General features: G+C 42.8%; 1 protein-coding gene across 5 annotated transcripts in view; it reads left to right on the forward strand.

Moving 5' to 3' along the window:
- The first annotated feature begins 544 nt into the window (after positions 1-544).
- LOC137423152 (serine/threonine-protein kinase MAK) overlaps positions 545-12946 on the forward strand; it is a 47734-nt gene continuing 35332 nt past the window's right edge. The window contains exon 1 of one of the 5 annotated variants that reach the window (XM_068109988.2): positions 545-670. Coding sequence is in view for 1 of the 5 variants with exons in the window: in XM_068109991.2 (XP_067966092.1) it covers positions 575-670 (96 nt within the window). In the remaining 4 variants the exon portion in view is untranslated. Of the gene's footprint in view, positions 671-941; positions 963-12946 lie in introns of those variants that run through there. The other 4 variants (XR_013622881.1, XM_068109991.2, XM_068109992.2 and 1 more) reach the window with 4 other exon arrangements.

Genomic DNA, 12946 nt, shown 5'->3' on the forward strand with positions numbered 1-12946 from the left:
CTAAAGGGTAATTATAAAGGGTTTAAATTTAAAGGGTCATTCTAAAGTGTGATTCTAAAGGGTAATTATTAAGGGTAATTTTAAAGGGTTCTAAATTGTAATTCTAAAGGGTAATTATAAAGGTTTTAAACTTAAAGGGTCATTCTAAAGTGTGATCCTTAAGGGTAATTATAAAGGGTTTAAACATAAAGGGCCATTCTAAAGTGTGATTCTAAAGGGTAATTATAAAGGTTTTAAACTTAAAGGGTCATTCTAAAGTGTGATCCTAAAGGGTAATTATAAAGGGCAATTTTAAAGGGTTCTAAATGGTCATTCTAAAGGGTCATTCTAAAGGGTAATTCGGAAGGGTTCTAAAGCTAAAGGGTAATTCTGGAGGGTTATAAAAGGTAATTATATAGGGTTTTATTCGTTTCTAGCTTTTACCTATTTCATATTTAAAATGCCAAACTGGACCGTTTCCTTCGTACACGAGTGCAATTTATATAGTATGTGTGATTTTAACCCAATCGCAGGAGTAAAAACAACAACCACAAGGACGTAACGTAAACGCATGACGTCATGACGGTACGTTGCTATGGTTTGTCCTGAAGTACAGTTCCGCGTTGCTGCTTGCTTGTTAACTTGGACGACGCTGGACGCAACTGCTGGCAGTTTTCGTCAAAGGCCTGAGGTAAAGTGAAACTCGTGCCGATTTGTCGCTCCTTTATCCAACACTTAATGAGTTATGGGTTATGCGAGTTGTGGGTTCGATTCTCGATCCGACTACGAAGTGTCTGATTGGTGCTTCGCAGTCACGTGTTGCGTCGGTGTGTGCTGGGGTGTGTGTCCCCTCTCCTAGCCTTAGCTGATGGATGTTAAAGATCCCGCGGTGTCTTTTGGGATTAGTAAGCGAGTCATCGCCGGCATCCTGAACAAAATTAAACTCCTATTGCTCTCAGTTGAACGTCAGGCCTGGCCAACAGGTTCGTGAAAGACGAGCCAAACACGTTCCCCAGACACTATGTATGTGGGAAGAATTGAGGGAATTAGACAAGTACAGTAGTGGTAGCGGTTGCGGTTTACAGTTCACAGCGACACAGCAGTAATTCTAAAGGTGTTGTTGTTGTTGTTGTTGTTTTTTGGGCCCGTGTGAATTGCCTTGTTTTGCACGATTAGGAGTAATCGACATGGTAATTTCCATCTCTTTTTTGCCACTTGTGTGAATTAAAGTTGATGCCCTCATCATCAATATGAGATTTTATAAATAAGTCAATTTTAAAAAGCGACTATCTTATTTATTTATTTATTTTAATGTTGTGCTTCCCTTGTATCGACGTGTTCGTGTTTTCAACTCTTAACTAACCGAGTGATTCCAATTCTGATTAACATGTGATTACTTACTTTAGGAAGCCTGGTGTTGCCTTAACTTAACGGTTTAGGTGGTTGGCTTAAGGTCTCCGGGTCTTGAGTTGGAGCCCCTGTCGTGCCGTTTGAATAATACAGGCTGTCATCCTTCCGAGATCAGCAAAATGAGTACACAAGCTTCCTGGAAACAGTGGCACACCAGCACTCCCAGCAATGATGCTCTCAGGACCAGACAAGGATCGAACTCAGGACCAGACAGCTCACAGGCGAAGACATCAGCGCTGAGCTATCCTGCGATCCACCATACATATGATGTTGCTGTCAGATGTTGATGCACGTGCTTCAATTTCCAGATTACTCCCCCTTTCATGTCCCCCTCACCCCACATCCCCCCACACACACCCTCTTCTGCCCAAAACGAAAATAATTGCCATCTCACATGCTCACAAATGAGACAGAAGCGGCTGGCGGAGCTCACACACCACTTAGCAAATTGTAAGTGGAAATGTGGAATTGAAAACTCGTAATCGTGAAGGTTCGTGTCGGTATGCGTTGGTGAACAGGTAGATTGGTGGATAGAATGGACAAATTGTTGATGGAAGTGTGCCGTCCGTCGTGGAAAGCAAGGAAGAGCTGATGTTTCAGGTGTAAAGCTTTCGCTAGAGCAAAAGAGGTAGATTGAGGGAGAGGGGGCGACGAAGATTGGTATCCCGTTTCCCTCTTTTATTCTGATTATGTTGCAACTCCTTGGAAGTTGTGATGGATCCTGTGATTGATGCTGTGAAGAGGAACAGGTTGAGATGGTTTGGTCATGTGTTGAGGAAGGATGAAAGTGACTGGTTGAGAAGAGTGATGGAAATGAATGTAGAAGGAAGTAGAGGACGGGGAAGACCGCGAAAGACTCGGCCAAAGATGGTGGAAGAAGAAATGCGGGCAAGGGGGTTAACAAGGAGAGATGCAGAAAATAGGGCAAAATGGAGAAGATTGTCATGGGGACCGCAAGGTTAACCCCCGCTCTGGCAGGGAAAATGGCCTTAAAATGCCTGTTGTTGTTGTATTACCTTGCTTATGGGAAGCAAGGTAGGAGACAAAGAGGTAGACCGTGGCTTAGATTGGAACATTGTGTGAGGAGGGGCATCAATGAGGTGAGGGTGGTTGGAGAATGAACAGAGGGAAGTGGACGAGTAACGTGGGTAAGGCAGGACCGAATATTGGTACCATTGCACCTCACCCCTTGTAAAGAAGAAGAAGAATATTGTTAGCTTATGCTTCGGTTATGTGAACTATGCACAGTTGTCCTTATTGCTGACATACTACCCAGTTGTGAATCTATTGACGTCAATGTGCTTCTTATAAGCCTGGAGGTTTGTGGTGCACTTGCCAAATTATCGTGTCATGGTGTTTGAAAGTGTTGTGAATTTGTGATGCATCACTTGATGTTGAACGCCAATCTGTAAACATGGTGTCAAGTTTGAAAAGCCTTGTTTTCTCATTTGTATTTCCTTTTTGGTATCGTTGATGACTTTTCAGCATCAGAAAAACGTTTTCTTTTCAATTGCACAAGTTATTCACTTTTCTACCCTTTTTTGTTTTATTTTATCATTCCACATCCAGGTTGGCGCAACATCAAACATTTGAACTTTTATAACCCTTGATATGCACGTGATAGAAAGAAACAAACTATAAACGGTAAATGAAAGCATAATCATAAAGGTTTTGCTCAATACTGTTAAACTTTTTAGGTTTTAAACATAATCGCCATCTTTTGTGATTCAATCTGATTTTCCAACTTGTTAAAAACATTCTCCAGTTGCGGCTGAGTCATTTCATGATTTGCCTTTGTGATCTTAGCCCTATGTTCATCCCAAGAATGTGGTTTTGAAAAGTAAACAACAGCTTTCATTTTTGGTGAGTCTCTTTACATCAGACATTGATTTTTAGAGAGTCTTTTTGGAAGCCTGGTGTTGGTCTGACAGTTAAGGTGACTGGTTTGACATCTCAGGGTCCTGAGTTCATGCCCCTGTCACGTCGTTGATTTAACACGAGGTGGGTTGACTCAGCCTGTCATCTTTCCAAGGTCAGAAAAATGAGTAGCAGATGACTGGGAAAAATGAGCCGTTTTGAGTATTGTGCGGCGGGGTGGCGACCCATCCAGAATTGTGCCCAATAGCCTAGGAAACTGCTTCTGCAACCCTATGCATCTGAAGATGCTAAAGAATTGGTCTTCTTCTTCTTTACACCAGGCATTGGATTTTGGAAATTGGCTTTATACCAGAAATTGATTTTTGGTCTTTTTTTATGTTTTTTTGGATACTAAGTCGAGACTTGTGTCAGAGCTAACACATAGAACTTATAACAAGGAGTGGGAGACACGAGGGAGAGAGAGGGAAGCACAACAACAGTAGAGAACAGAGACATCGGGAGATCTGTGGAAGGGAGACGGCTGGGGTGGGGTACACAGGATAAACAAGATGGACACTACAAGGACTTTCAGGAAAGAAAACAGAATTTGAAGGTGGATTTGGGGTGGATTGACAGGGGTAGAAAAGATCAAGGTTTTTGATGGGGGAAGATATGAGATAGTGGTGAACAGCTGTTTTGAAGACCTGGAGGGAGGAGTGGGATTGGAGCGAATGTGGGAGTTTGTTCCAGAGGTGGGGAAAAAAACCAAAAGAGGAATGAAAGAGTGAAGGTGAGCATAGAGTCTTGATTTTGGCAGCTTCACCAGAAGAGGGTTGCTGCAAGACCTTGTGTGTCCTGCAGGAATATTTGGGGGACAGAGCACAGACAAAACAGGGGAGCTAGGCCTCAGAGGAGTCGGTTGAAGACAGAAAGACCACTAACCTGCTTGCGGTGAGAGAGTGAAAGGCCCTTAGAATCAGCTTCATCACTTGAGATACCAACGATTCTGAAAGCTTTGGTTTCTGCAGTGTGAAGCTGAGCCAGGTGTGGGGCAGGAGCACCAGCCCAGAGGGAAGAGCAGTACTCCATCAAGCTGTGGACGAAAGCTTTGTATGTGGTGAGAAGCTCAGTTGTGCCAAGGAAGGACTTCACACGATGGGCGGAGCGCAGTCGGTGACTGGCTTTGGAGGCCAGCTTGGAAATGAAATGTTTTCCCAGGAAAGATTATGGCAGATAGTGAGATCCAAAACCTTGAATGACAGAACTTCTTCGAGAGGATTGTTGAGATGGGAGGGTTTTCCAGACGGTCTTTTCGGAGGGACATAGTGAGAGTGTGAGATTTGTCAGGATTGAAAGACGTGCCACTTGTTTGACCAGTTTGTGATTTTATCCAGGTCTGCAGAGAGTGAAGAGGCTGCATCTGAAGGTTGAGATATGGAGCGGCAGAGAATGGAGTCATCAGCAAAGAGATCGAGAGGATTTTGCAGAGTCCGAGAAACCGTTAATGTAGACCAGAACTAGAACGGCACTCTTCGACGTCTCGTCGTCGACTGATGTGCCTTTTCCCACATTATTGCATCATTATAATAGTGGTATCAAGTTTGATTTAAATCCATTCAGCTGTGCCCAAGTTAGCACCTTTTTATGTGACATGACCTCTGACCTATTGACCCCAAAATTTAATCAGTTCTTGTTTATATCATTGTACATACCTGTACCAAATTTTAATTGAAATCCATTCAGCTGTTCACAAGTGCTCACATTTTTACCTGACATGACCTCTGACCTTTGGCCTTTGACCTCAGTTCCCCCAAAATCTAATCAATTAATCTTTACATCATTATACATATCTGTACCAGGTTTGATTTGGATCCCTTTAGCCATTCATAAGTTATAGACCTATTACAGATTTTGACATTTAACCATTGACCTCTTGACAAATTATAATCATGTAATCGTTACATCATTATACATACCTGTACCAAATTTGAATTGGATCGCTTCAGCCATTTTCAAGTTATCAACGTATTACAGACTGACCTTTGACCTATGGCCCCAAAATTGAATCGCTTAATCTTTTCAACATTATACAAACCTGTACCAAGTTTGAATTAGATCACTTCAGCTGTTCTCAAGGTAAAGACCTATTACAGATTTGACCTTTGACCTTTGACCCCAAAATCGAATCACATAATCTTTACAATATTATACATACCTGTACCAAGTTTGAATTAGATCACTTCAGCCGTTTTCAAGTTACACTTATTACAGATTTGACCTTTCACCCAAAAATCTAATCTTTACAACATTATAGATATCTGTACTAAGTTTGAATTGGATCATTTCAGCCATTCTCAAGTTATAAACCTATTACTGACTTTGACCTTTGACCTATAGCCCTAAAATCTAATGACAATCTTTGCAACATTATACACACCTGTACCTTGTTTGAATTAGATCACTTCAGCCGTTCTCAAGTTATAGACCTATTACAGTCTTTGACCTCTTGACCCCAAAATGTAATCAGTTCATCTTTACATCATTCTACATAAGTGTACCAAATTTGGTCTGAATCCCATAACTGGTTCACAAGTTTTCGCGGTAACTATTTTTACCTTACATGACCTCTGACCTGGCCTTTGACCTCGTGACCCCAAAACAGAATTAATTCATCTTTACCTCATTATACATAACTGTGCCAAGTTTGACTATGATCCCTTTAGCCGTTCTCAAGTTATCGCGATAACGAAAACCTATCACGGACGGACGGACGGACGGACGGACGGACGTGCAGACAGCCGGACTGATAACCTGAAAACATAATGCCTCCGGCGACTTCGTTGGTGGAGGCATAAAAAGCACGGCCCAGAACACTGCCTTGAGGAACTCCAGGCTGGACAGGAAGAGTTGACGAGAGAATTCCATTTAGAGCCACATAGTCTAGGGCGATTAGTAATTTCGTGTTTTTTGTTTGTTAAAATTGATTTAGCAATGGATTCTGCTTCAGAATATTATAGAGATGTAAAAAAAATAGGGTTCCATTTTTTCTTTTACGTCTAATAGGTAGTAATTCGAAGAAATCCAAGATGGCCGCCATAAAATTTGGAAAATACACTTTTGTGCATATCTTTGTATCTAGATATCATATAAACATGAATAATATGTCCTTTTATATGTTTTCAGACCCAAGGAAGCCATATCTGCCATTGTTTTTACAGAAAAATGCAAGGAAATTAAAATAGTGGGCAATATACCAGCCAAAATGGAGACGGCCGTCGTGAAATCGGATCGTATAATTTCCCAATTAGAATCGATTCAATAAACAATCTTCACTGATAACATTTATTTTGAATACACACACACGCACACGCACACACACACACACACACGCACACACATACACACACACCTAAACATAAACGATGAATGAACATAAACGATCACATAAACGAATGCCTCATTCATCCTCATCCATATCTATCACACGCGGTTCATTGATGTTTGCTTTGTTGTTACAACTGTAACCCACACACCCACAAACTTCAGTACAAGGAATATTGTTATTGCGACAGCTACATCTTCCCATACACCCTTTCTTGCACCCACAGTTCACGAGATTCATTATTGCTTCTGGGGCTGGAGGATTCAGGCATCGACTTGGGGCATAAACCCCATCATCCGAAAGTAACTGCCAACCATACTCGACAGGTGATGGAATGGACGGATGGCTTTCTGCTGCCTTTCTCCATATCATTGCGATATAATGTGCTCGCTGAACGTGTAACTTTAGCGAACCAGTGGTAGGTGGAAGACTCTCTCCCTCAGCAGCACGGTTGGAGAATAAGAACCAGCGAAGCTCGTTTACTTTCGTGTGAACTTTAGACTTGTACAGCAGACAGACGAAGCGTTCCAGCTGGGAACACACTTCTGGTGACGGATCAGTTTGTCCCAAAGACTCCAGAGCCTCCCATATCTTGTTGTCACATGTCATGAAGACCTTAAAGCACCAGTCCTTGCTCCTGCCAGCGAACCTTCCAGACATGTCACTTCCCGTGAATGCGTGGAATCCAAGTATTGCAGACGCACGTTTCTCTCCTAGCATGCCATGAATAGGTTGGACTGCAATGCTCCTCCTCAACTTTCCCTTCCCAGTGAGAAACCTCGTAGCAGGTGGTAGATCGTGAAATCTCTGAATCAGTAGGAGGAAGATATCGGTATCTGGCGAATCAATGATAACTTCTGCATCTTTGTCGACTGTGAGAGCATGCAGAATTAAGAGTGTATCGGCCTCTTCTTGGCTGTGCGTGAGTAGACTGTCTGGAACTTCAGTGTTGCCCGTGGTCTTAGTTCCTGATGTCACCATGAACTTCTTCAACTTGTTTGGATGAGCCTTGCTGTAAGATAGACACTTCACAGCCAAGTACTCTGTAAGCTCTGCCTTGGTCTTCACATTGGAAAGGAAATCTTTGAGTGAAATCTTCTGGATCAATGTACTATCCCTGACGTGATAGTATGTTGATTTCCCCTTTGTCCTTTTTAGGCGCATTTTGTCTTTCAGTGAGTTATCGATGTATCGGTCGAATACCAACCTCACGTCATCATAATGCACGGCAATATTTTCGAGGCGTTCAATGAACGATTGAGCAAAGTCACTGCATGTAATCATTTGTTCTGTTTTGGAGATCCCGTTAACAAGAGCCATGCCATCAATGATTATCACTCTATGGCGAGAAGTAGTCTCGTTTTCATTGATCACTCCTGATCTTGTGGTTGTGTCTGGGTTTTGGCTGATCTGAGAGGGTTCCTGCAAATTTTGGCTTGAGATTTCATAGTCAGTTGATGGGTCATTAGTTTCTTCCCCAGCGTGTGCTGCTGCATCATTCAAAGCGGCAATTCCCGCGTCTTGATGCTCATTGATTTCTGTCGAAATAGGTTCTCCTGGTGGATCATGTACATCCTGCTCTTCAGGCTCAGCCAGATGCTCAAGTTGACGAAGGATTTTTGCCTTGTCGTATGCCAACAAGAGGGATCCATCAGATGCAAATAAAGAACGTGGAACGATGCCAAATTCATAGGTGCCAATACATTCTTTCAGGTCGAGCTCTGGTCGGCTCCGTGAGATAACGATGAACCTCTGCAACAATCCTCGCTCTTCTTTGACTTTGATCAGCTTGTCGCCCGATCTCACTTCTGTTGTGGCATTCGAACTCTTGAATGTTCGAAGTTTTCTTTTCGTCATTTTGTCCCACACAGAAAGTTTTCCCTCAGCTAAACGATCTGTGGCAAATTGCTGGAACATCTGTTGTCCGATCTCGTCGCGCTCTAAGATGTCGCTGGACACTTTTTCATTCATGACTTCTTTGGTGAGCAGGTTGTAGACCTCGTCTACTTCCTCTTCCATAAATGGATCGCCATGTTCACGGAACACCCTAGAAAGCTTGGAGGCATGGCTCATCACCCGGGAAAGCTTTCCCCCCGTGATTTCGTGGTGTTGTTTTCTGCTCTGGTTTTCACCAAGACCATATCCCTCCGCAAACTCGTGCAGTGACTTTGACAGCTCAGGTGCAATGAGGAAGAACTTGTCAAGCGCCTTCTCATTTTGAGTTATCCCTACGATTCCTCCAATCACATTCAGTGTACGGTTTTCTTGCTCAATGCCATGGTCTGGGGCTATTGATGTGAAGCCTGCCAATCCTTTTGTCACACAGAAGTTCCCTTTCATGAATTCCCTCCACAGTTCTGGGTGCTGCTTTTCAGTCTCCTGCATTGTTGAAATGTAGAGAGGGAGCAACCGAGCATAGTTTAGATGATCGTGAGCGAAGAAGTACTTCGTGAGAGACTCGATGCTCTCCATATGCAGCAGCAGATCACGTTGTCTTGTACTTCTAATGAACAGAAGGATAGTCTCAAACTGTTTCATGTAGTTCAGGATGAAGCGCTGTATCTTGTTTGTGCTGACCTCAAATTGTTCCAGTTTTTTGGTCATATCTCTGGACTCCATCATGGCCAATGTTTTTTTGAGAATGTCGCATAGATTCTTCTCTGGCTCCATGCTCCCGCTGATGTCTCTCTGATATGCCTCTCCCAGACGAACAGATGACTCGTTCAGATAGGCCCTTTCTTCAGGTTCCATTGCCAGGAATCTCTGGAAGTACAGGTTGTACAAAGCGATCAGTGTTACCATGTGTGCCTCCAGAGCTCGATACAAGTGCCTCCCATTTAGTATTTGGCTCACTGTGGTTGGCGAGAAAAGTCCAGCCTCGACCCATGCCTGATCAATTCCACTCCCTTCCACGTATTTTCCTAATGCAGCTAAGGCCCAAAACACAACATGTAGCTCACCAGGTCGGAAGAGGAATTGCTTCCTGATGTCCTCGCGTTCCACCCACAGCTTCATCGCCAGGTCGTATAGCTGCAAATCGAGAGTCATGACTGTGATTGCCTCACTCCCCATAACACGAGTTGTGATGTTGTGAGCTCTCATCAGACCCGTGTACAGTGTATCATAGTCTGTAGGAGGCGACCTTATCAACGGAGGAACGAGAGCAACATTGGTCTTCTCACTGGACGAAGATAGCAAGGAATTGAAGGCTCCCCACGTCCCCGGAGCTGTGAGTTTGACGTCAACTTCTCCTTCTTCCTCGAAGTTCAGGCATCCAATCATCCAGGTCATATCGGTTTTCTTGTTCTTGTCTGTCTCGGGTTTTGATGTGAGCAGCTTGCAGTCGCTCTTTCTCTTCTCGGGTGCTGGCTTCTTGCAGGTCAACGTTTTACAGCCAACTGCATCATGTATCGTTTGAGCTTTTGATGACCGGTCAAGTTCAATTGGTGGTATCATGGGTGATTTCTCCGGTGATACAGGCTGGTAGATCGCAATTGCTGTACCATGAAGGGTATTCATCCCGCAAGGAGTTGACTCTAGAAAATCGATGTTGTCCATGGCAAACCAGACGAACGTGTCCTGAACCAACCATGGTGGTAGACAGATGCCTCCGGTGGACTCCATTTGCTTCAGTACGGAGTTGGCAATGCTGGTCTCAATCTCCATGACCTTTTTGTAGGAGATGGCGAGGTCCAGATGTGCAAGTTTCTCTACAAGCGCCTTGGATCGTGTGTTTTTGTGTATGTCGAGAGCTAAGCCCACACTCAATGGAGTTTCAAATCGTTGTTTGAATGATCCATCCTCGCTTCTTGGTTCGTACGATACCTGTCGGTCAGATTTATAAGCACCGACAAAGTGCTGCGCCAACAATGATGCACTCACACCAATGGAGTCCTCCCTGTTGCTATTTCCTACTTTCCTTGTTCCCATGACTGCATGCTTGCAGAAGATGTTGAGCATTGGGGGTGGCTTGTAATCAGCAAAGGTTCCATTAAATTTCCATGCTGGGGAAGATGCGATGTCTTTCCTCAATATTTTCGCAGCTCGCAAAAGTACTTTAAAATCGTCTTTGATGCTGTCTGCTGTAATTGTGCTTGATATCATGTGGTCTTTGAGCTTTGTGGAAAGAATCTGCTCTGGCTTTGTTTTGTTTGAGGGCCGGCTGAAATGAACATCGGCAATGTTGTCTAGGATCAATTGTTTCAGGTATGGCTTATAACTATGGTTGTCTGAGACCGGAAAGTCATGCTCCTTAAGTAAATTGACATAGGTTACATGAATTTCATTCATATTCAGCACAGCATTTTCAGTAGTATCATTCAACGCAGTTTCAACAATTTCAATGAGTTCAAGGTCTGATAACACCTGACCAAAGTTAACATTGGTTGTTTCTGTTTGTTTTTCCGTCTTAACTATAGCACGTTTGGCCTTAACTACACATGGTAAATGATATTTCATGTCCTCAGCCACTGCTTGCAATGGGTCAGGCGAACTTATGACACTGTTCAGTCTCACTTTCAGATTGTCATTACTTGTTTCTTGGCCAATGTTTCTGATCTGGAGTCCCATGTTCTTTGTTGACACATTGTGTAGTTCACTTCCTCTGTCTTCCTGGCATATGACACATCTGAGCGCGTCAAATGTCTGTTCTCGGGAACACCTTCTGGATGTTGACGTGCTTTCCCCTAGATCACTAGAACTTGGTCGTCCTCTCTTTTTCAGTCGGATTTCTGCGGCACTGCCTGATGTTGTTCCTTTCTCAAACCTAGCCTTTGCTCGATCAATGTGCATCTTATTGGTAACATCTTTGTAACAAGCTTTATGGTAGCGGAGACCTTTTGCGAGCAATTCTTCAGCAGAGGAATATTGCAAACGTCTATTCAATGATGCAAACTTTGTTTCACCATACGTGTACTGTTCCTCAGCACCTGCCATCAGTTTCTCGACAGAGGAGAGTTTTGGTTTCGTTACAAAGGTTGTATAGTCTGTTTGCCCTATGGCCATTTGGCATACAAAACAAAGTCCGAAATCTACTGACTTCTCAATCTTCCTGGGTGGTGAGTCACTCATCTTGAAGGTAGGTGTAATTTTCTAGACACTCTTGAACTGTCGTCGGTCCTGCAAAGATAGATACTACTATTCAGATTCACATTTCGTCAACACAGTCAAAACCAGACCTTAACTAGATGGTGGAAACTTAATTAACCGATTTCATGCCGGCCGACCCCACTTTGGCTGGTATATGTCCACTATTTTATTTTCCTTGCATTTTTCTGTAAAAACAATGGCAGAAATGGCTTCCTTGGGTCTGAAAACATATAAAAGGACATATTATTCATGTTTATATGATATCTAGATACAAAGATATGCACAAAAGTGTATTTTCCAAATTTTATGGCGGCCATCTTGGATTTCTTCGAATTACTACCTATTAGACGTAAAAGAAAAAATGGAACCCTATTTTTTTTACATCTCTATAATATTCTGAAGCAGAATCCATTGCTAAATCAATTTTAACAAACAAAAAACACAAACAATATTGTTATGACATATGGGCCTGCACTAACACGTTGATTACGACAGGAGAGGAAGTCAGCGAACCATGCCTAGAGATTTCCATGGATATGAAAAAGTGTGGAGAGCAGGGTGGGGTGCCAGACCATATAGAAGGCACGAGATATGTCAAGGGAAACAGCTCTGATTTCCTGTTTGGCATTGAGGACCTCCATCCATTATTGAGACAGCAGAAGCAGCATGTCCAGAGTAGTGTGGCCTGGTCTGATGATTGGGAGCAGGCTGATTGGTTTGTAGTTCCAAGGATCTTGTTTTGAAGAAAATACATTTTGTTTTTGAAATGCTGCCAAACTTCCTGAGGTTTTTCTGTCTTTCAAATGCGGTAATTGTGGTGGTTAACTTAACAACTGATCACAAAAATGTCAAGTCTTCAAGAAACCCAGGGTAATTGTTCACTTAACAACAACATTAACAAAACTCGTTGAATTATGCTTTAATATGCCATTGACAGTTTGTTTTGACCATGTGTATGTCAAAAGTTATAAGAGTTCAAATATGCGCAAGGACTTAATGGACCAATTCTAACTTTGAAAATTCCTTTTGTATTATTTTGGCTACTAAAGCAGAACAGTTGCATTATATGTTTGGTTCCCATTTATTTCACTAGTATCCAAACCCGCACAGGAGCGGCAAGAAGGGTCATGTTATTATCCTCTCTGGCGTATATAGATTATAGTAGATCTAGGCTCGACCCTCAAGAATGTCGGGAGTGTGTTTAGTTACTAAGTTTATTGTGGAGTGCTC

The sequence above is a fragment of the Myxine glutinosa genome, chromosome 3 (assembly GCF_964187855.1).
Source record: "Myxine glutinosa chromosome 3, kmMyxGlut1.1, whole genome shotgun sequence".
NCBI classification, from domain to species: domain Eukaryota; kingdom Metazoa; phylum Chordata; class Myxini; order Myxiniformes; family Myxinidae; genus Myxine; species Myxine glutinosa.